Raw genomic sequence first — 27,236 nt, forward strand, 5'->3', positions numbered from 1 at the left:
CACCCCTCCACCACTCCACCCCTCCACCACTCCACCTCTTCACCCCTCCACCACTCCACCTCTCCGCCCCTCCACCACTCCGCCCCTCCACCACTCCACTAGAGTTCTCATTTCTTGTATGATAAATGTATTTGTTAATTTGAAATGTAGAATATCAGCTTCTAGACTCCAAGTACATACAATATTTATTCCTTTCAGTGACAGCATAATGCAGTCTGAATATTTTTTTGTTTTATTTTCCCATTGAATACACTTAAAGTGAAAAGTTGTTGAATCTACTGAAATGAAAAACGACTTCACTGAAATGTTGATTGATCTTTGATTGTTAATTCAAATATTTGTGCGTTACAGGTTGCAGCTCCAGATATAGCAATGATTAAGGTTGCAGCACCAAATATGGCAGTGAAAGTGATAGACAGAGCCATACAGGTATGTTGTCTAACAGTGTAAGGACTGTGACAGGATCTTCTATATCAACATCATTGCCTAAACCTTCCTGCACCAAGCTTATCTATTAATCAGACATGTACCATATCCTATTAAAAATTCATAGCTGTCCCCGTTCATTTGACTTTTATTTACCTCAGTTTACAAATTCCACCAGAGAATTAGGGTTATATAAGGATTAAGCTGTATTTTCATTGCATTTATCAGGGTATAAATAGTTATAGTGTAAATGGGATACCAACAATGTGTTCAAAATCTATGTCATATCAAACATTTACAAAATAAAGGAAAGCCAAACTTTTCTTTATGTCAGGTAATGTAATACAAATATTTTCTAGTTATATAAGACCTCTTCAAACTTCTATGAATTATTTTATGATATTTTTATACATATATTGTATGTGGCGTTAGATTACCTCCCTTGTTGCCACTTTCAGTCATTCGGGGGTGCAGGTCTTGATGACTCCCTACCCTTAGCCAGTATGTATACTTGGGCACGTATCCTGAGACTGGCAGATGGACCAGATGAAGTCCACAGGAGAGCAGTGGCCAGATATGAATACAAGAAATCAAAACTATGATACCACACTGCAGGTCTGCACCAGTTCCTCACCCTGTTAGCCTGGCTGTCTGTTTGTGTATCCCCTTTCTGCCATTTTACCAGCTGTTTAATTCACCAAAATTTTCTGCACTCTCCTTTACTAATTTAACAATATATAAAACCCGATTACATGTGTGAATTCTCATTACAGGTATTCAGTAATATCAAATTTCTGTTAACCATCTCATTAAATTTTAATGTGCTTTATCATCAAAACAAGTACTGTTTTCACCCCAGGGCATTTTCATTCAGTACTACGATTTTTGTATTTTGTATTCCTTTTGATACAATAACATATTTGTTTTTAACGTGTGACAGGTGTTTATTGTGCCTCCTTTAAGTTCTCTCTTTTTTATTATTTGGTGTCTTTATCGATGTAAACATGGAATTCAAAAGGTGGTTTGGTCTTACTTCACTTACATTACTTGAACAGCTGTGTGATATATATGGTATCAAGGTATTCATTTCTGCTGGAACTTATTCAAAATGTATCTTAGATTTCTTTCATATTCTCAATACTCTAATGCTGACATGTTAAGAAAGTCTTTTCTGATTTATGTACGTCATAAATTCTTAGGAACATCTATCAGATTACCTGAGGAATTCAGTCTATTTCTTTGTGAATATTTTTATTTTGGTGTGAACACTTATACTGAGTGTGAACACTTCTTTTTTGGTGTTAACACATTTACTTCTGTGTGAACACTTTCACTCCTGTGTGAACACATTTACTTCTGTGTGAACACATTTACTTCTGTGTGAACACATTCACTCCTGTGTGAACACATTCACTCCTGTGTGAACACATTTACTTCTGTGTGAACACATTCACTCCTGTGTGAACACATTTACTTCTGTGTGAACACATTCACTCCTGTGTGAACACATTCCTCCTGTGTGAACACATTCACTCCTGTGTGAACACATTTACTTCTGTGTGAACACATTCACTCCTGTGTGAACACATTTACTTCTGTGTGAACACATTCACTCCTGTGTGAACACATTTACTTCTGTGTGAACACATTCACTCCTGTGTGAACACTTTTACTTCTGTGTGAACATTTTATTTTGTGTGTGAACACTTTCACTCCGGTGTGAACACATTTACTTCTGTGTGAACACTTTCACTCCTGTGTGAACACATTTACTTCTGTGTGAACACTTTCACTCCTGTGTGAACACATTTACTTCTGTGTGAACACATTCACTCCTGTGTGAACACTTTTACTTCTGTGTGAACACTTACTTCTGTGTGAACACATTCACTCCGGTGTGAACATTTTGATTTGTGTGTGTCATCACATTAATTTATTTCTGTATCAATACTTTAACCTGTGCCTATTAAGATTATCTACTGCAGTGAGGAGATATTGCTTTTTTAAAACCATTAACCCTGAGAGAAAGTAGAATTGGTGTTTCAGCGGTGTCGTTCTTTCTCTGTAGTCATAAATTATTACAGGTCTCTTATTGAGGTTTGTATTTAAACAACTACTTATAAAATTCTTGTTATCATGAGCTAAATGAGATGAATATGTTGCATCAAAATGCTTCATAACTTTCCTAGAAAACTGAAATGTGACCTACATCATAATGAACTGCATAGGATAAATAAGGATAATTTCAAAATTTTCTGTACATATGTTGTGAGATTAACAATAAACAAAATTGTGACTTCCTTTTCCAGAAATATCATACCTTGAAATACATCAGTACTGTTGAAGAAAATTTATATTTTTTTTCATTGTCTCCGATGGTTTGTTTATATGTCCCTTAATTGTCTCTTCTTACAAGTACAGAATTTCACTATTGCTAAGTTGCTGTATAAATACAGAGTTTTAGAACTCTGCTAAGGTAGTTGCAGTAAAGAATGCCAAATTCTACCAAGTTACCTGTTTAGAAGAAAAAGTATTTTTTACCAGGAAGAGAGACTACTTAACTAAAAATGCATATAAACCTGTATTTAATAAAATTGCTGATTGTGGTTTGGTATTTATCTAACTCTGTTAACTGTTGTACAGGTACATGGTGGTGCTGGACTAAGCAATGACTTCCCCTTAGCTTCTATGTACGCACATGCACGTACATTACGTTTGGCTGACGGACCCGATGAAGTTCACAGGCGTGCAGTGGCAGGATTAGAATACAGACGAGCCAGCAAGGCCAACAAGCTGTAAATGCACAGCAGAAAACCAGATGACAATAGCTGGAGTCTCTTAAAAAAAAATAGATTTGTAAATGTGTCTTTTATCAATAACAGAAATACACAGGAGTTATCATGTACGTGTTTCGATCATAAACAGTAATGTTGTAGAGAAAAGATTCTGTATTCATGCAAGTAAAGCTGTGATTGTGGTGGTGATATTTCATATTGATTTGATTTGATTATTTCGCTGTGAAAAAAATTGACGATTCAATTAGTTTCAGATCCTGTCAATGAAGACACATTCGTTCAGGATTTTTTGCCTTCATATATAGTATTGAATATTCATTTCTGGCAAATTTGTCCTTAAATACATAAAGATACATTTTATATTTCACATTGTTAAGTAGACATCCATTTTGATTTAACCTATTGACAGAAGTGCGAAAGTTAAACTACTGTGAAAGTTTCCCTGGCATATGTAAGCAGTGATTTTTTTTTCTAATCCACTGTGATATATATTGTTCATTCTTTTTCTGATAATTTACTGACATTTGCTCATGGCAACATGATGATTGTATATTGTACTAGAAATTAATGTGGAATTGAAGTGATTTGAAATGTTGTGTATTGACTACACAGTGTAGTATATACAGAATATAAGGGAGCATTTGATTCTGAAGTTAATGGTAAGTGCCTGTTAGGGGAGGAAAGGGGTGAAGTACAGACTAACTCGGTAGGTCAGAATCAAGTATAAAATCTTCTCAATGTCCTTTAAATGATTATGGTTTCTATTGCTATAGTAACTGTGGAACTTGCCAGTTGCTGTGCCATTCTTACTTATGAATGAATACTATGGCTAATTTAAGTTACTTAATGAATAAATCTTGTTTGAAATATTATTTAGTAAATTTCTTGAAAATATGTTTTTTTTATACTTAAAAAATTATGCTAGAAAGTCATTTACAATATTATGCTACAGTAAGCAGATATATTTTTTATATGAAACAGAAGCAATAAATTTGATATAGAAAGGAATATATATTGTGTTCTGTTATTGCTTGAATGTGTGGAAACTGCGTAGTTTTTGGTAGGATATTTCAATGCTCTACAACACTTTTTGTTCATCTTGAAGTGTAACTTACCTGACAAACAACATCCAGAAAAAAATTTTGTCAAGCATCATGAGCCTGTGCAACTGGGTTTGAAGAGATGTTGAAACATTCGAACACATTTGACACCTCTGACCTTGATCATGGGTTGTCATTTCTTTCTGCAAACTTTAATAGGCTTCATCCCAGAAACCTATCAGACAAATATGATAAATCGTGACCACATACTTATTGAAAAGAAGTTGTTTTAAGGAAAAGTTTGAAACACCTGCAAAACGGCCTGGTGAGCAAATGATACATCTTCTTTTGTTCTTTTTTAAGAATTAATTTAAATGAAAATTCAGACACTGGATGATATCAGCTCACCAGGCTCCCAAAGTGCCCGCTACTAGGGCCTCAAGTACCTGTAACTAGAGACATCTGACCTAATTATATTGCTCTCAACTCTTAAAGTTTTTTTTATCTGAATTGTGGGTACCTACTTAACAAATGAAAGAACTATGACCATGAAATTTGAACAGGGTTGCCTAGCTAGGATATTGTTGATATTTCATCATATACAGATGTCAACTGACAGTTCCTTAAAAGCCACATGCCTTGGAATCATGACAATATGCAGTTAATTTGCAGGGCAGAGTAAAACAGGGTTCAATGTTAAGAAGGGTGTTGTCATGCCAAGGAAATGGTCACATATTTGGGAGATACATGTAGTCGCATAGCGATCAAAATACTACGTCATATTGACTATGTGATGCAATTAAGTTTTCTAAAGAAATAATTACAAACTTTCGATGTCAAAATCCAGCATGGCGACCTGTAGGCAATTTCTTTTTCTAATCAGTACCAAACTTAATCAGGCACAACTAGGGATCAAGGAAAACATACACAGGAAACTTTAGAAAAATTTACCTTATAGTTCTCCAAAAATATTGATAAACTTTCAGAGTTAAAATCAAAGATGGCCACCTGTTGACCCTTTTTTTTTCTGATCAGAAATCTCAAACAGGCATAACTAGAGACCTACATATGAAATTTAAGAAAGATCCATACAGTACTTCTCCAGAAATGGCAATAAACTTTCAAAGTCAAAATCCAAGATGGCCACCTGTTGGGGCCATTTCTTTTTTCTGATCAGACCCAAAATCAACTGGGAACAACTAGGATCTAAGGGGAACCTACATATGAAATTTTAGAGAGATCAATCCAGTACTTCTCTAGAAATAGTGGTACGGATAGATGTACCATGGACATAAGGCAAATTGAATATATCACCATCAGATGATGGTGGGCTAAAAGATGGAAAGGAACCAAAAAAGTTGAAGCAAACATGGTAGACTTTGAAAATATGAGCCAGAGATAGGATACTTCATAGGGGTTAATATATTTTTTAAAGTTGCACACACTGATGTTTTTTTTCCCCCTGAACACAAATGACCAAACAGAAGAATTTATCCGGGATAGAACTGTATAAATATAATCTACACACAGTTCATGTTATAATCCCCTATTCTGAAGTTCTTCCAAACCTTCAGATTGATATTTTGCATGATGTACCATAATTTTTTGGAAACAGAGGTAAGTCCACAAAAAGAACCAGAACAGTGTTGACATTCATAGATATCAAAATAAATTGTCCTCTGTGTACTTTGTATTTCATTAGCTGGTAGAAATTTTAGCAATTTGAGAAAACTTACATTTTCTTTTTTCTGTATCTTGTGAAAGCTTAATTCTATGTGGACTGATTTATTTTAACACATCAATTTTTTTTAAAAAAATTAAAGTATTACACAACTTTAATTTAGCACTAGTCGCTTTTATTTCATCTCTGCATGTACACAAATGTACAATTAAAACAATTATACAGACAACTGTAATTTTTGTCATTGTGATAGTTTCAGATGAAAATTATCAGTAAGCATGCATTAACAAGTCCTTGTCAGAGATATTTCATTACATCTGCTACATCAAGGGAATATTTTCCCTTCAGTCTAACTTTCAACTGTAATATTTTTCTCTGTTGATAAAATTAATGTATCTTCAGAAAACATGAACATGTAGCTGCCTTTCATCCTGCCTTGATCTTTATCTCTGCTGAGAGTAGCCATGTCTGAAACAACAAAATAACACGTGACCAGTTGTTGTAGTGACTATGAATTATCACTAATTAATTAACTTATAAATTAACATACTGTGAATATCTATTTTCTAGTTTTGTTCTTATGGAAATTTCTTATAATTTCCAATTCTGTCATATATAAATAGTTTCATTGAGAGCAATTTATCAATAAACAAGCTCAAACATGTCCAAACAATCTGTTGGAACACAGAAATGAAATAAGTTTTGATAAAACAGGTACAGCTGTTATTAATACTGAATTATCTTCAGTGTGTATAGTCATATTTATTTTCTTTAATTGGTTTGCCCATCAATCAAGGTAAGTTGAACATTACATGCATTCCAATTCATTCCATAATGAGGTATGGACATGGCAGAGAACAAATTTTAACACATACTTTTATTGCATAAAATATTAATATGAACAAAACTCGTCCTCATTCCAAATTAAGTATCTACAGGAGAATCTGAACAAAGAGCCATAATGACCGCTAGCTGTTAGTGATAGATCTACAATCACTGATGACCAGCAAGTATTTCACTTAATGTCCTTGAAGTTCGGTTTGTGCCAAAGTCATTCTTACATTTTTGATGACAAATCTGCACAAGGGATAATTTTTAATATGAAATAAATACATAACATGTAGAATCTGCGAGCTTAGAAAGAGCAAAAGCATCTATCTGTGCCATGGAATACAATACATTTGAGAAATTTTTACAGGTGTTTTTTTACAATACCTGTCCTACACTGTACAATTTGTTGTCCTGGGATATACAGACAACACGGGCACCAATTATTTCCACATTTTCACTTCTGTTTGTTCTTCTACAGCAGCCCTGGCAGCGTAGGAATTGTACACAGCATCCTGTCTCGCCCGACCAGGTGGAATTCACTGTGACACCTACATAGGACAATAATACATGTATTTCCTGGCTTTGTTCTGAAATACCTTTCCTGATTACAGGTAACTGTTATATCATACTGTTGTGCTGTTCTGATCAGTCAATTTATATCTACTTGATGGTTAGGTTTTTAATTGCAACTGTAACAAATGAATCGTAATCTTCTAGGATCATCGTTGACATGAGATTTGGCGTAACTCGGTGGGAACAATTCTGGCAGGTCGTCATTATTCCATGATAAAAAAGCACACTTGTACGCGAGGTTGGAAATTACATATGTAAAGGTCAAAATGAAATGTTTTTGGAATTTCCTGTAAAACACAAAACAATCAAACAAAATTAAATATCACCCAACTTCAACTTAAAAGCGTAACATTTCCTTATATATATGCATCCATCTACCCTTTTCCTTATATATATGCATCCATCTACCCTTTTCCTTATATATATGCATCCATCTACCCTTTTCCTTATATATATGCATCCATCTACCCTTTTCCTTATATATATGCATCCATCTACCCTTTTCCTTATATATATGCATCCATCTACCCTTTTCCTTATATATATGCATCCATCTACCCTTTTCCTTATATATATGCATCCATCTACCCTTTTCCTTATATATATGCATCCATCTACCCTTTTCCTTATATATATGCATCCATCTACCCTTTTCCTTATATATATGCATCCATCTACCCTTTTCCTTATATATATGCATCCATCTACCCTTTTCCTTATATATATGCATCCATCTACCCTTTTCCTTATATATATGCATCCATCTACCCTTTTCCTTATATATATGCATCCATCTACCCTTTTCCTTATATATATGCATCCATCTACCCTGCTTATGCTGAAATTCTTCAGTATTCGGCTGCCCAGCCTCGGTTCCAATCTGTACCTGACAATTCTCTTGCAGGTTCAGTCAGTCCAACTGTTTCAACCCCTTACTTGAAAGCGACTTTGGATCATAAAAATTGATAATTTTTAAGATCTATTACCAATAGTTAGTTGCGAAAGGCATTTTTTCTAGTGGATATCAATTATGTATTCCAAGATATTCCCAAACATGCAGTATGATAAGACATAAGATGTAAATAATGCTTCATATTAACCTGCTACATTGACCTCCACAGGTGAAAACTGGTCAGGTTTGGTAACCATAGTGTAGATATATTCTACATTCTTCTGATGTGACACATTTTTGAGGAAGGAAGGAGTTTGCCATCTCTTCTCATAATCTGTCAAAGATACCAAATACTATGGTTTATGTAAAAATGAAGAAATGTATCAGTGACATTAGTTCCCCCAGTAAATACTACAGGAAAGAATTGTTACTCCAATCAATCCTTTATGAAATGGATAAATTGAGTCCGAGTGATTTTCAGATTTCCAAGATAATGCTGATGAAGACAAAAATTTACAGACATCAATTCTTACTGGTACAGAAGGAGGTTCATTCAACAGATACAAACTTAATTTTCAATGTCTATAAATTTTTGAAGAACGCTTTCAATAAATATTGTGGAAAATTCATTTGATGACAAAAAAATTCTCATTTTATAAAATAATGGACATTTGATCACATTGATGTTGACATTAAATGTTATTCACAATCCTATATACATATGCTAGGTTCCTTCCATAATTATATCTAATGTGTATATAAATGCCATCTGTCCCTTGACAAGGGTTGTGTTATATGTGGTAAATGATAAAAAAGGCCTTGGACATCACCAACCTTGGAGGTTTGGAATGAGGTCTGTTCCACACTTGGCACATGACAAACTGGTGTGATCAGAAGGCTGAAACAGCAAGAATATCATCAATGGATGAGGAAAAGGTCTCCAACATTGACATTGTGTAACTAATACTGTAAGAATTACACTGTAATTACCCTGAACATGTTCTCAGCTTTCATTGATCTGTAACAGAGACATTAAAACTTCACTATAACAGGATTTTATAGTTTAATATTGTGTGAGGAGTCTTCTTACTTTGTTTTCTTTAGAGCTGTCCGTACTGTCGAGGAAGTTGACTCCTTTGGAGCGTTTACTGTAAATAGTGTTGGGTCGGTTATGATTTTTGCGTTTTGTACCTCGTCTCCTGATCTTAAGTGGTTTCTCCTCCTCTTCCTCCTCCTCCTTACACCTATTAACCTGACAATCCAAGTCACTATTTCCTGACACAGACCTCCGTTTCACCTGAAAGTCATTGTCACTGGAATCCTCCTCGATTTTCCACTGCTTTGCTTCAGATTCAATGTCTTTCGTTTTTCGAAAAATCGGCTTTCGCACTACAGATTTCATCTTCACATCATTATCTTGTGTCTTGTCTAATTTCACAGTGTCTTTGACAGATTTATTTATAGATTTGTCCTCATCAGCCTGAACACTGTTGTTCTTTGTATCCTCCAGTGTGTCAGCATCAAACATGTCAGGAGTTGTTGGTCGATCAGAAGAAATATTCGAACATTGCTCAGATTTTTTCACACTTTCAAATGACTTTCCTGGCAATTTACAAAACTGAAAGAATTTTTTAGTTTTTGAATCTTCATTGTTTCCACTGATTTCACTCTCACTTTTGTCAGACACTTTATCACCAGACTGATTGAAGCTAGAACTATTGTGATTGGATGTAACAACTGTTGAGCTTCCAGAATTTGAGTTAACATTAGACAATTTTGCTGATTCAGAGACCTGACTTTTACCCTGGACTTCTGAAAGTCGTTTGGGAAGAATATTTTTCATGCCTGTCTGTATTGGTAAGGTCGAGGCTTGTTTTTTCGTATCACCACTTCTGTGAGGTGTGACTGGTGTTGACATGATCGTCCCTACATTTTGATCTGATAAGTCCTGTTTATTATCAGGGTTGTCTGGAGGCTGGATGAGAAACATCTGTTGCGTGGGAGTGCCTTCATTCATCATGACGTAATAGGGTTTATCTTGCGGTAACAATTTAGAATTTAATAATTTGAGAATTTGTTCATAAGCTGGTCCCAGTACAGAGCCTTGCATGGCAACTGTAGGTGCGACAGTTGTTGAACTTTGACCCTTACCTGGGGCCTTTATGACTTGCTGACTCTCTGAAGCCTTCCTAAGTGTTGCATCACCTTTGACTTCAGTTGGTGAAAGCAACTTATATTGCTCTTGATTGGTGCTTTGTAAGCTTTGATTGGATTGGTGGGCAGCTCCTTTGCCTGATTTGATTGGTGTAAAAATTGAAAAGTTCTTCTTTGGCTTAACAATTGGTTTTGATATGGGTGTGGAGGTCACTGGGGACATAATGATCTGGGACACATCAGAAGGATGACCAGGAGTGACCGGTGTCCCTGGTATGAAGGACATATTTGGACTGAAAAGGTAAAGATACTGTCAATTTTAAGTGACAAAATCATACACAAGGCATCTTGCAACTCATAGAGATGACAAAATTTTCAAGAAAAAACACTGACAACAAAAACTAATGAAATATTTTAAAACAAAAAAAAATCATAAAGTGTCAAGGACACTCATAGTGTATGGTGTATAATGAACTAAAGGAACTGATATATCAATATGGAATGGTATATAGACTTGGGAGATTGGTCTCAATGGTTATTTACATATTAAATGAAGGTTCAAGACATATAGTCATAAGATCTTCATATGATGGATGAGTGTGATTGGAGAGGTAATAACTGATCATGTTCGGTAAAGTGTAACTCTGAAATCTGCACCTTTTGCAGTATAGTGCATCGTTACAGACTACTCAAGGATTCTTGTGTTCATGGAGCTGGGCTGAGATTTCGACATCGATGATCAGTTATTATAACTGGCTAGGAACCAATCAGTTACTTGCTTGTTTATCAAATTAACTGGTTTTTTTTATTCTTTTAAATTATCTTACACAAATGTAACCAATAACATTTCATCAGTTCATAGCTTGTTTTAGTACTGCACATTATTATTTCTGAAATACAAAGTTTATATTTTATACTGATGAGTCCTACTGATACCAGAGGTTGTAGAGGTTGAGGGCAGACATGGTCACCTCTCTAGTCTTAGCTAATAGGGATTTCTCTTTAGTCTAGAGGTAGAGTGTCTGGCTACAGACCAAAGCATCACTATAGTCTACCAGAATCATTAGTATTGGCGGAGGTGTAAACCAGAAATAAGAATACCAGTTATAGACTTAATTCAAGCCCCAGTAGCTAGCAGCTGTGTTTTTCATGACTTCTCCAATTACATCTGTACATATTCATTAATGCATCAAAATCCGTGACATGAGTCAAAATATCAACCAATCACGCCTTCATTTTTCAGATACAATCAACGATTGCACATTAGGTTTCATTTCAACAGGAAATGAGTTGATAAAGCCTTGTTCTTGACTGTACATATATGAAATTATCACAAGAATGTGTAGAATATACTCTATTTACAAGGCAGATATAACATGATATAAGAAAAAATCATATTAGCCCTATTAGCTGTCCAAGTGTTTAAACATGCTCTTCGTTCTAGGCTGTAAATTTATAATTAGGGCTATATAACCATTGACAAAACAGTAACACGTTTTCAGATCAGTTCCCAATATCAAAATAATTACTAATTTTAATTAACGCAATTCAATGATGTAATCAATACTTCTTTGTTTGCATCTATGTAGAGTAATATATCTTTCACTCTCTCGATTGTTTTCTCGTCCGTGGTTTAGACAGTGTTGTTTCACATTAAAGTTTTCACAATCTTTTCAATCAATTCATTGTTATCCTATATATAATTTTTCTAAAATGAAAAGTATTCTCACTGTCTATTTGATAAGTCATGTTAGAAACCTGATCTCAGAAGTCAGTGCTGGGCGGCCTATTGAAAATGAAACTAAAATTTTGAAAATCAGTTACCCTTTCAAATATCCAAAATATTTTAACATCTTTTTAGTTATGTCTTGGAATTAAGAACTTATTGCAAAGTAACTAGTGTATAAGAAACTACAAAACTTCATACAGTGTTGACGATATTTCTTTCAAACAGGAAAGAAGCATAGTAATATCTGCATGAGATAATTCCAAGTTGTCATTTAAAACACGATATCTTATAACATTTCGTGTTTACTTTTTTATCTTATATACTTGTATTTATAAAATAACTGCATCAACTACTTCCTGAATTTATTTCCAAAAACATTTTACATCCTTTCTGCGGAGTTATATGTGTGTTATTGGGTCTCTTTGTGGTGTAAAATTTGGTCCAGGCTATAAACAGTCTAGCAAGGTGACAGCCGACATGTACTGTTTATGGCTACAAATTGCACAGTGTCTTAAAAAGTGAATGCTGAAATTCATGTCAGAAGAAAAAATCTATAGTTTGTATTTAAAACAACACCTTTCTGCTTCAGAACGCACAAATACCTGATATGATCATAAAGCTGTGCAAATGTGAAGGAGATCTGTCAATAGGAGAAACTATTGTTTACTAAGTTACTACAACATGGTCTATTAGTACACCTGTATTATTCAACTCACTCCACTTTAGGCATGTCTTTGATGCAGGTCTCCGTAAAGGTGGTGAGGGAATCCATTGCAGTGTAGAATCCCTGGTATGGTCGCACCTTGTTTCTCATCCACTTAGAGAGACCTGGACAAAATAAAGGCTGCCTTCTTAGTTATATGGAATACTGTGGTCAACAGCAATCAGCTGTCAAGTCTCCTGGGTTTGTTGTTTGAATATTTTAGTGAAACAATTGCTGTTTATCAAATATTAATTAAAAAGTTGCAGAAACTAGAAAATCTCTGTAAGATATGAATGCACACAGTTCCACGCATACTATTTGTGTTATTGTGTGAAGAAGATGTTGAAAATAGCGACTGACCATCTAATCTGGACTGCTGACCATCACAATATGATTAGGTGTAAAACTTACTGTTATGTTAGTGTGGGGTTAATATGAATCATCTCTGTTGTGAGGTTCTCAAGAAATGACACTGATTCTTGAATGAATATGACATGACCGATGCAAATAGTTTAAACACTTTAAATGCATATGGCCCTCAACCCCATCAAAAGAGTATGTAAAAATATGGTTTTACAAAGTAAAATGTACTCATTTCAATACTACACTTGAAAAAACACCAGCATCCATTTTTTTTTCAACTTAAATGTGTATTGTGCATTGTATTTTTTTCCAAAATATTATTATGATAGAGTATTCAACAGCTGTTGTTGATAGTAATTGACCTCCTTTCAATATTAAGTGACATTCTTTGGCAGCATCATAAAACACCAACACTATAAAAGTCCACTGCTGTAATAAAACCACCTCCCAACGATGGAATCTCACCTTTACAATACCTGGGACTGTCTCTTACAAATCGCTCGTCTGCCAAGATAAGTGCTCCCCAGTCCTTCCTATACAACACAGAGCAACAGTTATGGTGAGTAAGCAAATCCAAAAAAGGTATTTCCAGTTACTAAATGTCAAATCATATTTTCGTGGAACATCAATTTGGTGGATCTCAAAAAATAAATATAATTTCATGGATATATGTACTGGAAATTGTTTTAACACTTAATTTTGTAAGACCACCTGTCTTACCTGTGTCTGACAGTGACCTAAGCTCTGTCTTTCCTGTGTCTCTTACCTGTGTCTGACAGTGACCCAGGCACTTAATTTCACCTGTGTCTGATATATAGTACCTCTGGAAATCTTACCTGTGTCTGACAGTGACCCAGGCTCTGTCTTACCTGTGTCTGACAGTGACCTAGGCTCTGACTTACCTGTGTCTGTTACAGTGACCCAGGCTCTGTCTTACCTGTGTCTGACAGTGACCCAGACTCGGTCTTACCTGTGTCTGACAGTGACCTAGGGTGTGACTTACCTGTGTCTGACTGTGACCTAGGCTCTGACTTACCTGTGTTTGATAGTGGTCTTTCCTATGTCTGAAACTGTGACTCAGGGTCTTAATTGGGCCTTGCATAGTGACCCAGGGTATATCTTTTCTGTGTCTTTTACAGTGACCCATGGTCTCACTTACCTGTGTCTGTAAATGCGAACCAATGTCTAACTTATGTATGTTTGATATAACCACCCCCTGCAGGATCTGACTTACCTATGCCTGTTACTGCAGCCCAGAGTCTAACTTACCTGTGTCTGATACAGCGACCGAGGGCTTGGTTCAGTGCCCTGAAAGCTTGGATCTCATACCATTCTCCTCCTGACAACAATCCTCGTGTGTTCTTATGCATGTCATTATACTCTTTCTTTAACTTCACCTAAAACAGGAAAATCAACAGATTGTTGTAAAATGAAGACTGAAGATGACATCATAATAATCAAGACAATTTTTAAGTAGAATCAAAATAAGTCTTAGCCAAACAAAAAGTAAATCTGGGTTTAGTTTTATTCTACCAAACAACATTTACTGCTGGGAGCAGAGACCCTATTTGTGGTGATTACCATGGTTAGATATTAAGCTTTTGTAAAATCAAGATTTCTCAGCATTTTTCATCTTTCTCAGAAAATATGATCCAACTGACATGTATCATGTTATTTGTTTGTGTGTGGCCTTACACATACATACATTTCTGGCTTATATCCAGAAAATTGTTTTATCTATTTGATGACTATGTAAATCAACACATTAAATAAACAACATTAAGAAATAAGATATTCATTAACAGTTGACTTAACATTAACGAAATACAAAGTGTACACTACCTGAACATCTTTTATATTTGGGAAAGGTATCCCGACCTGAAAAAGCAGATATTAGGACATAAAAGTCACATCAATGTCATATAAATAAAACAAACATTTACAATAAACATTCAGATACAAATCTCTCCTGTGATTTAACTTATTGATTGGGTAACTTTCACTGCAATTATGGCAAAAAAATAAAAAAAATTGTAGGCTAGGTAAGATATTAATGCTGAAAATCTGCCAAATTAAATGATATGGAATTCATAATTTGATGAATAAACATATGGCATGTAGTCAAGTGAGAGAAAGTGTTGGTATAATTATTTCTCTGTCAAAATTCTTGCAATGGCTGTTGCCAGTACATTCCTCAAGTTTTTGACTGTTACTTGGTGACAGACCAAAATTTTATTCATCTATAAGTATGTTAAGTTTGGCATGCTAGAAAGCACTATATGAATCAGACCCCACTTGTATAAAACATCTCAACTTGAGATTTCCTCAAGTCGAGATTTTTCTCAGCTAATATCTCCTTGAAAATATCTCCTTGAAAATATCTCCTTGAAAATATCTTGTATGAAAATTCCACAAGGAATTTCATGACATCCTCTCCGATGACTTCATCCTGTTCCTTGAGAAAATTTTATACAAGCCGTTTTTGAGGAGATATCAGCTGAGGAAATTTTTGCTTGTGAGACTCACAACAGCAAATTTGAGATTCTCATATGTCACCTTAACAGTAACCAATATTTATCTAAATCTTTATCCGGGCCGATTTTGTTCATTTGGTTTGACAGAGTGGACCACTGTTGTTTGTTTACATAATAAGGATTGATCTACTGATGTTACTTTTTTTTTTATAAATCTTGATTAAAGTTTATCAAGGACTGATGTAATCTTTCAGGTCCATCTTGTATGAAATATTACGCTTGCCTGAAATGTTACAGTTAAAGAGCCAAAGAAACTAGTTTACCCACTAAAATGAAAAAGTTTAATTTGTACAAGTTAATATCGCTCCATCATAATGTAAAATATAACACTAATCTGTGGGAGGTGTTCAAGAGATATGTTATCATAGCACATGAAGCGCTCCTTAAATCAAAACTAGCCCAGTTCAACCTTTGACCCTTTTACTCAGAATTATGTCAATTTTGATTAAATCAGGTGCAGAACAAGACATTATAATACTCTGATATCAATCTGTTAACGAGTTCATGACTGAACACAATCTTTTCATTGCATACCTAAAGAGTGATTACTTTAATCCCTCTAAAACTTTAACCCTTCTCCCTAATTCATCATTGTATGTTTGTGCACTATGGTTAAGATAATTCACTATCTCAAACACAGGTACATTGATTTTTTTCAAATAAAATGGTTTTTAATCTATTTAATACAAACCGTGATCACAGCTCTGGCATTATTGTCAGCAAAGTCGAGTCCCTCGCTGACTTTCCCACGACACACAGCCATGAATAGTGCCCCATCAATGTCTCCCTCTGTCAAAGAAAGAGGAAATGGAAGATTGAAGTTGACCAGATAATGAATGGTAGTACATCAATTCGTTAGAAAAATCTTGTAAGCCAATTACGGTTTTTATGGATTTTCTCAGATAGCTACAGCAGATTGTACAAATTCACCTACAGATTTTAGAGGAACTGAACAGATTTTCCAGTACAATTGAACATCATTTGTTTAACATTCATATTTTGTGTAAACATAATTCAGAAGATGCCTAAAAGAACTTTATGAAAGACGATCGTTTCACTGAAAAGTCAGATTTTTCAGCGCATTGATCATCTTTTATAATGTCAATTTCAGCCTTTTTCTTCTAACCCTCCTCAACACTCCACACATGATCACAATATGTATACATGTGTAACCCCACCCCTTTCCTGAGTAAACATTTTCTATTGCTAATTCCAACAAACACATTTTCAAGGTAAGCCGAAGTAAAATGTTTTGTGATTTCCATTCTGTTGATACTATCAATATTGACAGACTATCTTCTCATTCCCAATTCTTAAAGTCCACAAATCAAAACATAGCTGGTAACATAAACTCCATACAAAAATATCTTTAGTGTAAACTTTGATGATAAGCTAGTTTAAATTCAAATTTTCAAAACTATCTACAGGTCGAAGGTTCTATATTGGAAATATTTCCCATTTCAGACCTGTAGACAGCATCCTTAAACTGCATATTAAACCGAAAATAAAGGATTCTCAACATTCAGGAACACTTGTTGTAGTTTTATTGTAGACTAATTCGTCGACATGTTTCGACCGCTATGCGGCCGTCATCAGGAGAATCCTTTATATTCTCATTATGTTGACCACATTGTAAGGAACTCTACAGAACACCTCTGGTAGCCATCCAGGAACCTAGCTGCAATCTGAGACATATAGAGTGTTGGTTCTTTTACATTGTTTTCTCTTAAACAACATATTGTATTAACAGTGTGCGTCGCCACCTACCATCCTCATCATGACAGCAGTCTATCGTATCGTAGAAATTCTTCATCAGGGACTCAAAATCAACTTTGTCTGATGCACGAGGTTCACTTAATATCTTCTTTTTTCTTTCAATTTTTGCCCATAACCCAGTATTCTGTAATAAAATTACAACATGATATGATTATCACTGGTTACATGAAATGATATTTTTCATATTTCTCAGAAACCTGATTGAGAGGCATGATATTTTCATCCAGGCATATTATATTACTATATACATATCTGACGTTCAAAATCCTACAATTACCCAAACATAAAGTACTGGCTGGTAGTAAGTCATATTTAGAAAACAGTGAAGTACAAACCTTCCACCTCTCTGAGAACTTCTGCAGAGCTTTGTACGAAGGCAGGAAGATTAGAACTCCATGTGGGACTTTCTGTGAACACACACAATGGTTTGTTACTAGCTTGGAGTATGGACATCTCAACAATAGATAAATTAAACCTGTGTAACCCTTACAGAGCAGTAACCTAATTTAAACATAATCTATCAAAAAGGTAAGATGACTCACACTAAAACTGCCAATTATTGTCTTTATTTCCTCATCAAGTTTGGGATTAAAATATTATCATAAGAACTCGCCACAAATCAGTTTTAAAATTGACCAGATGTGACATGTGTAATGTCACTTCTAAAAAAACTTGATTTTTCATGTTACATAGGTTTAAATATAAATATTTCTTTTGATAAATAGGAAAAGTGTTTTATTTTAATCAACAGAATTCCCATATTTCACTATTCCTGTAGAAACCATTAAAACATTCTCTGGTGGTCAGCTGGGACAGTAACAAATCTATATCTGAAAGACATGATTTATATATATCACTGTAGACAATATGACAAGGTGTGATGGTTTCCATGATGATAGTATAGCCTACCTGACAGACTTTGAGCACCAGTTCTCCGAGTTCATCCTGGAAGTTAAAGGTTTCCATAGTTTTGTAGACTGCCTGCAGGGATCCACCTTTTGGTCCATGGCTAATAGCTCCTACCCAAACCTGGAAATCATGGTCCCATTGAAAATTATCTAAGCCATTTGTTTTTTTAACTGACCCAAAAATCATCAGAAAGAGTCCTCATTTCTTAAACATATTAAATAATATTCTAACTCTACTATAAGGTTTTCATACCAAACAGAAAATTACATCATCACCTAATAAGACACAATGGAATGGATGTCAATATTACACCAAGACTTTGCATGTTCATTTGGGTATGGTATCTTCCTTTAGTCTGTATCTAGTCTGTGTCATTTTGAGCAATGACAATGCTATATGTTTAAAATCCCGTTAAATGATACCTGCTTATCTTCTATGACGTGGTTGGCCTCCAGTTTTATTGGGAACGGTACCCCCAACTCTGACTCGAATGACGACATTGGAGAGAGAGTTCCACTGGTTAGGACAATGTTCCGTGTATCCTTAAAATCTGAGAATGCCTGGAATGATGGAATGTCATGTCAAAAACAAAGCTTACAAAATGATTATAGAAAGATTGTGTGCTTTATGTAACAAATCAGATGATATAATTATAGCAAGATTGTAAGACTTAAAATCTATACCTAAAGAATAGGTCTACAGCATTTATGCTCAGAGATAGAACATGTGATCCTCGCTATATATCATCTATAAACTAGATTAATATACACATTTTATCATTGTTGCAAAAAGCAATTCAAGTCTAGTATGTCTATTTCAGGAGATTTTTTAAGACCTCACCACACCAGGGTTCATGCACCAGAAGTTGAGACTGTTCACAGTAACAGGCGTTGCCCGCATACCTATCAGGGAAACAAACACGTCATCTCTTCAGTAAAATGTAACAAAAATTCAATTGCTCCAGGTAACATTACAAGATAAACTCCTCAATTGGTCATAGATACATACCCTAATTTGAATTAATTACCTGTCCCTAACTGTGGAAAACTTACCGCAACATTCTTTTTTTTTTATTTACTTAAAAAGCATAATAATGACTTTTCAAAAAAAAAAAAAAAAAAAAGGTAATTTTGTTCATGATGCCAACATCATTGAAGAAAAACTCACCTCCTCTCTTTTTTTTCGCGCTAAGCCAGCTGTTGTCCTGTAAAAAGAAATGCATAAAAAGTTGTAGTTTGATTGTGAGAAAATTCTAAACTACAGGTGCCAGTGTTAAGTAAAACATTATCAAAGTTAAGAGTATATGAAAAGTTTGTGAGTGTCAAAGTAGTCCATGAATCAATGATACCTTTAACTTCCTGTATAGACATATATGTTCGAGCAGCTCGTTTTCCAGTTTTTTTTTTAAAATCACTTTTCCGTGGAAATTTCATAGATAAATATAGCTCTATAAATCAATTTATACTGATACTAACAGTTCATGAGTACATGGATAACAGTATCCACCAAATCAATGAAAATAAACCCCTGATGGAAATTGATAATTTACAGCAATACACAAACAATGTAACAACCAAAGAACAATCTACAGGTTGGTATCCATTGAAATTTACAATTAACTGTGTTATTCTGAGACTATTACCGGTAATATCTTTTGTTATATTTAAGTTCTGGAAACTATTGAAAACACTGCTGTTATTAACATGCACTTACTGTGTCTCTGTTAGATACATAAGAAGTTGTTTTAACAATGGCAACTCTGCAATAGAAAGATTTATATGATGTAAAAGCTAACAACTTGAAGCCCTGAAATAGCTAGACATGAGTAAGTAAGCCGAGACAGGACAGAGTTACTTCCCTTCTCATATGTTATCTTATTTTTTGGATGATTCAGAGAAACAGGAAACTTTAAACACTGTCAAACATGGTATTCATACAGATGACCTTTTTGTAAAGATTAATTAACTTTCCTTCCATTTAAATTGGTGTGATGTCACTGAATCGGTTGATGAATTTCTATAAATAGTAACAAACAATGGCATCCAAAGTACTATTGTACTTACAATGTTGTAACCACATCCCTAAAGAAATGAAGTTGCTAGCCTGATTGCATTAATTCTGGATCAGTAATATCTAATTGTTTACCTCAGGTCCAGAGTATTCATTTCAACTGACCATAATAAAGGTCACTTTGGTAGTCATGTCCAAGTTCATTCCATTTCATTTGGCCAATGGCCCATCAGATGAATCCATGTAGTCAAATACCTGGTGTTGACCCCTAGTGTCAACAATTCACCTGTAATCAGGTACATATCTATGGGCATCCCTTTAGAGTTCATAAAGCACCAGACATGTGATGTATAAAACACAGACATGTGATGTATAAAAGACAGACATTTGATGTATAAAACACAGACATGCGATGTCTAAAACACAAACATGTGATGTCTAAAACACAGAAATGTGATGTATAAAACACAGACATGTGATGTATCAAACACAGACATGTGATGTATCACATGTGATGTATCAAACACAGACATGTGATGTATAAAACACAGACAACAGACATGTGATGTCTAAAACACAGACATGTGATGTATCAAACACAGACATGTGATGTATAAAACACAGACATGTGATGTATAAAACACAGACATGTGATGTATAAAACACAGACAACAGACATGTGATGTCTAAAACACAGAAATGTGATGTATAAAACACAGACATGTGATGTATCAAACACAGACATGTGATGTATAAAACACAGACATGTGATGTATAAAACACAGACATGTGATGTATAAAACACAGACATGTGATGTATCAAACACAGACATGTGATGTATAAAACACAGACAACAGACATGTGATGTATAAAACACAGACATGTGATGTATCAAACACAGACATGTGATGTATAAAACACAGACATGTGATGTATAAAACACAGACATGTGATGTATAAAACACAGACATGTGATGTATAAAACACAGACATGTGATGTATCAAACACAGACATGTGATGTATAAAACACAGACATGTGATGTATAAAACACAGACATACAAAGCAGATAAAAAATACATATACACTAAGAATGCTTAGAATACACACTGACAAAAAATGTCTAGAACAAAAACGGATATATAACTTCTAGAAGACAAACCTATGATGTCTCTTTTTGGCAACAAAATTACAGGACATCAAAAAACACAAACATAAACTGGTTGTCTAGAACACAGACAGACACAGGACATCTGAAACACAAACAGGAATGCAACATCTAGAATATGAACAAAGGAAACCTAGAACACAAACAGACCTCAGATGCTTAAAACATCGTTAGACACTGACCATCTAAAAAACACAAAAACACACAAGACATCTTGATCACAAACAGACAAAGGGCGTCTAGATTACAAACAGATTAAGTACATCTAGAACATAAAAAATATTGGATGTTTAGATCTCAAACAGACGAAAAACATCTAGAACATAAACAAACATTGGATGTCAAGATCTCAAACAGACGAAAAACATCCAGAACATAAACAAACATTAGACATCTAAAATTTAAATATATAATGTCTAGAATATAGACATATAATGTCTGTGAATAAACAGACCAATTTTCCTACGTTCACTACTGTCAGTTATTACAACAAGGGTAATATCTTCATTAACAAGTAGGAAGCTTCACCAACAGACAAATGCTAACATCCTATATAAACCTGCTATACCAGATATATACACTGGATTACACTTGATTCTATATACGTTTTAATGTTGCCAGGAACATTTTTTTTCCAACTTTCATGAAAATATGTTAATATTGTTTTTATCTTTTTTTTTAATACTTTATCACTTGGCATACCAGAAAACTTCCAACCTAACTGCATCATAAAACCTTGACAATTACTTTGATTTCGGGATAGTGTTTCGGCCCTATCCCCAGCTGCTCCATGCGAACTACAATGTCGTACCCGTACCAACATCGATATGCCTGGTCATAAGACTGCTGTTCTAGACTAGCCTCATTGTCCTCCATGAACTTGATAAGACCACTGCACTGAAACACAGGACAAACACTGGATCAGGTCGTTACCTAGGAACTTTAAACTAAAATAATAAAATTTTTAAACTAGAAATAAACAGGAAACATTTACAAGCAAAGTTAAGATACATGTAACAGCGAACATAAACTCATTAAATCAATCTTCTAAACTGTTACACAGAATATATCTAGTCAATAGAGATTAATCCTAGATTTGACTACAAATTGACATTACTTATCAGGTATGTTTGTCAGCTATATATGGCTATTTCATATTTAACTGTATTCCCACACATTTCATTTCCAATACAGTTTAGGACTTGTTAACCTACTACAAGAAGAAAATTAGCACTTACTGCCTGTCTGATTCTCAAGTGTTCTGGTGTCTTCAGGTTATAGGAAACTACAAAACAAAAGACAAAGTATTGCAAGGCACCTCTGGAGCTTCTTAGATATCAGAAAGGTCTAACAACTGTGTATCAAAAAACATTCATGATAAGTGACCTATTTTTGGTATATACTGAACATTCAATAAATAAAGAAGTGTTTGTATGTAGTTACCAGTAAATATAAAAGTGACTGATACGAATCTAATGTAACATAATAACAGAATGAAAACAAGCATACAAACCTTTAGTACCGAAGAAGACATAAAATTTACAATATTATTAGGGTTTTAATATATTAAAGTCTCTATGGAACCATGTGTTACCAAATGGAGTTGTAATCAGATTTTTCATTTTAAACCTTCTTCCCAATCACACATACTCATTTCATCCAATTCCTTCACCACTCTCTCCAGCTCGTCACATTTAATGGTCTGACTGGCAGCCTCCCGCGCAGCGTCCTCCATGTTGTGTGCCTCATCCAGGATGATAATCTGGTCCTTCACATTTATCTCCATCTTAAAACAACATTGTTTCATTAATTCAAACATGATTTCCAAAATATCCCTAAAAAATCATGGAGACTCGTCCTAGATAAATATATCTCTTGATTTGGTGCACAAGTCACAGAAACATAATCAAATGCATACTTCATTTCAGGTGATGTATAAAGACATTTCCAAGAAATGTTCAACTTTGTGCCATTATAGTTTTCAGCTTATTGTACAAATGAAGAATGACGACAAACATCTTTTTTTCCTCTCTCAGTTTAATAAAGTGATATTTATGAGCAATACAAAACCCTCATTATATGATGAATACATGAATGCAAATATCGACAAATGAAACAAATGTGTATTGATATAGCTCTAGAAGTCCCGGAAATACTGTCTTTCTTTTTTTATGTTTAGTTTTTGTTTGACAAACATCTTACAATGCTACAAGATACAACCTGTGCACATAGTGCAAGTACTGACTGGGATAGGCCGCAAGATAAACCAGCCACCATTCCCTTCATATCACTAACCATCTATAGATGTATTGTGTGTTGATTTCTCAACATTAATATTCTAATTCTAAGAACTAAACTTTTACATTACATTTACCAAATTAACTCTAAATATTTCTGGTACAGAGACATTACAAAACAACTTTCAAGTTTAATTATTTAACTTATAATTCCGTTGATACTGGCCCTCAAAAATAAATTGTAACAACAACATTCAGCAACACTTTAGATTCATGTCAATTTTCAAAACACTTCATCAATTTTCACACATATGAATTCTCGGATAAAGAGTACAAATGAAATCAATAAAAACAAAACTCCCCAAAAAAATGACTCACAGACCACATGAAAATTAATGACGTGACAGATTGAAGAAAAAGAAATATGATGAAAGTAAAATCAGTGAGTGAATTAAACTGAACAATGTTTTATCAATTACTACTATTGTGTTAATATTGTACCTAAACAATATCTAAAAATACAGGTACAAACTAGTGTGAATCACAATGTAGTATTTGTTATGTGATATTTTCCAGGTCCAATAGGAATCAGGCTTGATGCTGGGCTGAACTTAATTTTGCAGTTACCTCCCTTCCACTGAAAAATTGTGCAAGTTTCCAGTTGATTGAGCCAGGTTTGATATCAGGGTGGGACAGATCAACTGACATTGATTCAGTTGTTATTGATTTATATTTAACTCCTTGGTAAATAATTTCTGCATCCATGGAAACGAAATAACATTCAATATTTGTGATTATTTTTATTATATAACCTATAATTAATACCGACCCATACCCAAGTCTATCCCATTAAGAGACAGTGTCTGTACCAGAATCTCTATAACTACTTACAGCCTCCCTTATGATGGGATCTATAAGATAATTGTAGGGGCAAAATATGATGTCTGCATCCTTCTTCAGACTACGGGTACCATAGTATGGACACGCCTGCAAAGAAAGCATATATCAGTTAATTGATTTCTCTCACTTTTTTAAAAGACGAGTCGAAGACATTTTTAGATAAAAAAACAAAAACATGATGTAAATCAAAGAACAAAACTTTCTCCATTCTTTTCAATCAAGAATATTAGACACTAAAAATTTATCCTGTAGGTGATTGTTAGTTTATCAATATATTAACTTAATTGGTGTATCAAATTCAGTAGATTTTTGTACCATGTTAACATTACCAAATTCTTGTCTTTCAAGGTTTGCTATACGCCCTTACAGTTTTTGCCTGGCCAACACCAATGATATCCTCGAGGTCCCAAGCCTCTGTAAGTCCTAGATCTTTGATTTGGCTCTGGCAGGCAAACACTTTCTTGACTCGGTCATTAAACTTACAGCCTGGGCCCTATCACAAAAATTATTATATTAAAGATGTAATGTTACCTTGATGAAACAAGGCGGAGACTAAATGCTCTCCCGAAAATTTTCAGGGATTATAAAAACATCTATTTCATTTAAGATAAAATGTTATCTAGAATATGAAATGTGTCATAATGACAAAATGTTTGCATAAAAAAAAAGTTTCATCTAAAATACAAAATTTAATGTCAAGAGAAAATCTTATCTAAAAGACAAAATGTCATCTTAATGACAAATTACAAAAAACAAAATTGCATTTCAGAAAAAAAAAGCATTCAAAAAACAATCTTATTTTTAAGACAAAATCTCTCTTAAGACAATTTTTAAAAATCTTTAAGACAAAATGTAATCTTAATGACAAAAATGATCACACTGGACTGCAGTTGCATTAATGTCAACTTTTTAATTCAAAGAAGATCTTATTCATTTGTACTATCAGTAGATGTATATCATAATTCCAGAATCTTTATAATGAAAATTCGTGCTGTTGTAAATTTGAGACAAAACCTTTTGATAATTTCAGTTTGTTTGTAATTTTGTTGAAGGAAAAGTAACCTCTTAGCTTCACTTAAAGTCCTTAAGAACTTGATGCAGAAATTACCGTGAAGCTGTAATAGTGATAACTTACATCCAGTAGTTCCTTACAGCCTTCATTCTTTCCCTTCATCTTGGACACGGATGGGTGGATACAGGTATGTTCCCTACTGCCTAATATGGTCATTCTGTAATGGTAACAACGAAAAGTTCTCATATCACAAAGAAGTTTTATACATACATGTACTATGAAGATCTACAAACATCACTTATAACAAAATTTAGCATCATAAAGCACACACTGATTTTAAAATCTGATGTAAAATGATTTCATTACCTCTAAACATCGCAAGAACTTATGAATTTGCTAAAATGTTGACAGAGGCAAAACGTTAATATTCCAAACAACTTCCTTGTGAGAGAATAACAATAACTACCATTAAGACTGCACGAAACAACACCACAAATGAACAGCAACTTTAAATAAAGATTCTAAATTAGATACAGTAGAACAATGCATGAATGAAATGCATATGAAACTTTTTGTGTTTTAATCATTACTTTTATAAAACGAAATTAATTGATTGGGGTTGGAGCCACAGGAACATGATGCATTCTAAATTGACTTGTAATCAGTTCTCTGATCATGAAAGAATAATAGTGTTACAGGTTATATCAAACTTTCTGTGTAATCCTGGTGATGTCATTCATGACAAAACTTCATAGCACATCATCTAAATTAAAAAAGGTGAAAGAATTCTTCGAATGATAATTATTCAATGTACCATATTTTCTGGCCTATAAACCACATCCAAGTATAAGCTGCATTGCTGGTTTTTAGCGATTTTTAAAATTCTATTTACATATAAGACAAACTGGCGTATAAGCCGCACCCTTTCTTACGATGTGATGACCACTAATGTTGACGTTTGATATATCAGTATGTATACACTACTGATGTGGGGTGCACATCTTACCTAGCTTCCTTGTATGCTGTCTTGCGTAGTTCACGTACAATCTGTGTTATCTGTTTGTGGGTCCTACTTCCAAAATAGATCTTAGGTACTCTACAAACATGAGATCAAATCCACATTAATGTTTTTGTCTATTTCTGTATGCATTTGTACCACAATGAATGTATGAATTTTTCCTTTCAATGAAAGACCAACAGGTAACCAAGTTGTCTTATTTATCTATCTATTTGAAAAATTTATTTTGTAGCACAAACACACTTTTATTTTTAGTTTACAAAGAAATAATAATAACTAATATTACATGTATTTTTAGGTCTCACCTGTCCCGCTTTGCCAGAATGCTAATTTTTAAGTCTGCGTAATACACTAAAAACCCAAAAATACTAGATTTCAAGGATAATTCTAATTAATGATGTATTAACATCATAGATATGTTGTTGTCAGTTTTAAATAAACATGAAATAAAAATTTACAATACTCAAAAGTCACTTAAATATGGC

General features: G+C 34.1%; 2 protein-coding genes across 3 annotated transcripts in view; one reads left to right on the forward strand and one right to left on the reverse strand.

Annotated features, from left to right (window-relative positions):
* Positions 1-4,204, forward strand: part of LOC132555694 (acyl-CoA dehydrogenase family member 10-like) — a 35,998-nt gene extending 31,794 nt beyond the window's left edge. The window contains exons 21-23 of one of the 2 annotated variants that reach the window (XM_060220053.1): positions 352-429; positions 885-1,041; positions 3,070-3,156. In XM_060220053.1, the coding sequence (XP_060076036.1) occupies positions 352-429; positions 885-1,028 (222 nt within the window). In that variant the 3' untranslated portion in view covers positions 1,029-1,041; positions 3,070-3,156. Of the gene's footprint in view, positions 1-351; positions 430-884; positions 1,042-3,069 lie in introns of both variants that reach the window. The other variant, XM_060220052.1, reaches the window with a different exon arrangement.
* A 1,991-nt stretch (positions 4,205-6,195) lies between these two features.
* The window catches only part of LOC132555675 (Fanconi anemia group J protein homolog), a 37,878-nt gene continuing 16,837 nt past the window's right edge, over positions 6,196-27,236 (reverse strand). The window contains exons 8-33 of the mRNA XM_060220029.1: positions 26,740-26,829; positions 25,857-25,950; positions 25,089-25,214; positions 24,713-24,808; positions 23,235-23,370; positions 22,823-22,869; positions 22,332-22,481; positions 21,767-21,769; positions 21,579-21,643; positions 20,120-20,165; positions 19,574-19,610; positions 19,247-19,308; positions 18,829-18,966; positions 18,407-18,526; positions 17,833-17,904; positions 17,489-17,621; positions 16,413-16,510; positions 15,030-15,065; positions 14,457-14,584; positions 13,653-13,720; positions 12,838-12,949; positions 9,329-10,685; positions 9,073-9,136; positions 8,447-8,572; positions 7,158-7,321; positions 6,196-6,410 (exon numbers count right to left, since the gene is read on the reverse strand). Coding sequence (XP_060076012.1) covers positions 6,369-6,410; positions 7,158-7,321; positions 8,447-8,572; positions 9,073-9,136; positions 9,329-10,685; positions 12,838-12,949; positions 13,653-13,720; positions 14,457-14,584; positions 15,030-15,065; positions 16,413-16,510; positions 17,489-17,621; positions 17,833-17,904; positions 18,407-18,526; positions 18,829-18,966; positions 19,247-19,308; positions 19,574-19,610; positions 20,120-20,165; positions 21,579-21,643; positions 21,767-21,769; positions 22,332-22,481; positions 22,823-22,869; positions 23,235-23,370; positions 24,713-24,808; positions 25,089-25,214; positions 25,857-25,950; positions 26,740-26,829 — 3,610 coding nt within the window. The 3' untranslated portion in view covers positions 6,196-6,368. The remainder of the gene's footprint in view (positions 6,411-7,157; positions 7,322-8,446; positions 8,573-9,072; positions 9,137-9,328; positions 10,686-12,837; positions 12,950-13,652; positions 13,721-14,456; positions 14,585-15,029; positions 15,066-16,412; positions 16,511-17,488; positions 17,622-17,832; positions 17,905-18,406; positions 18,527-18,828; positions 18,967-19,246; positions 19,309-19,573; positions 19,611-20,119; positions 20,166-21,578; positions 21,644-21,766; positions 21,770-22,331; positions 22,482-22,822; positions 22,870-23,234; positions 23,371-24,712; positions 24,809-25,088; positions 25,215-25,856; positions 25,951-26,739; positions 26,830-27,236) is intronic.

The sequence above is a fragment of the Ylistrum balloti genome, unplaced genomic scaffold (assembly GCF_031769215.1).
Source record: "Ylistrum balloti isolate Yb309-2 unplaced genomic scaffold, AGI_CSIRO_Ybal_v1 Utg370510, whole genome shotgun sequence".
NCBI classification, from domain to species: Eukaryota; Metazoa; Mollusca; class Bivalvia; order Pectinida; family Pectinidae; genus Ylistrum; species Ylistrum balloti.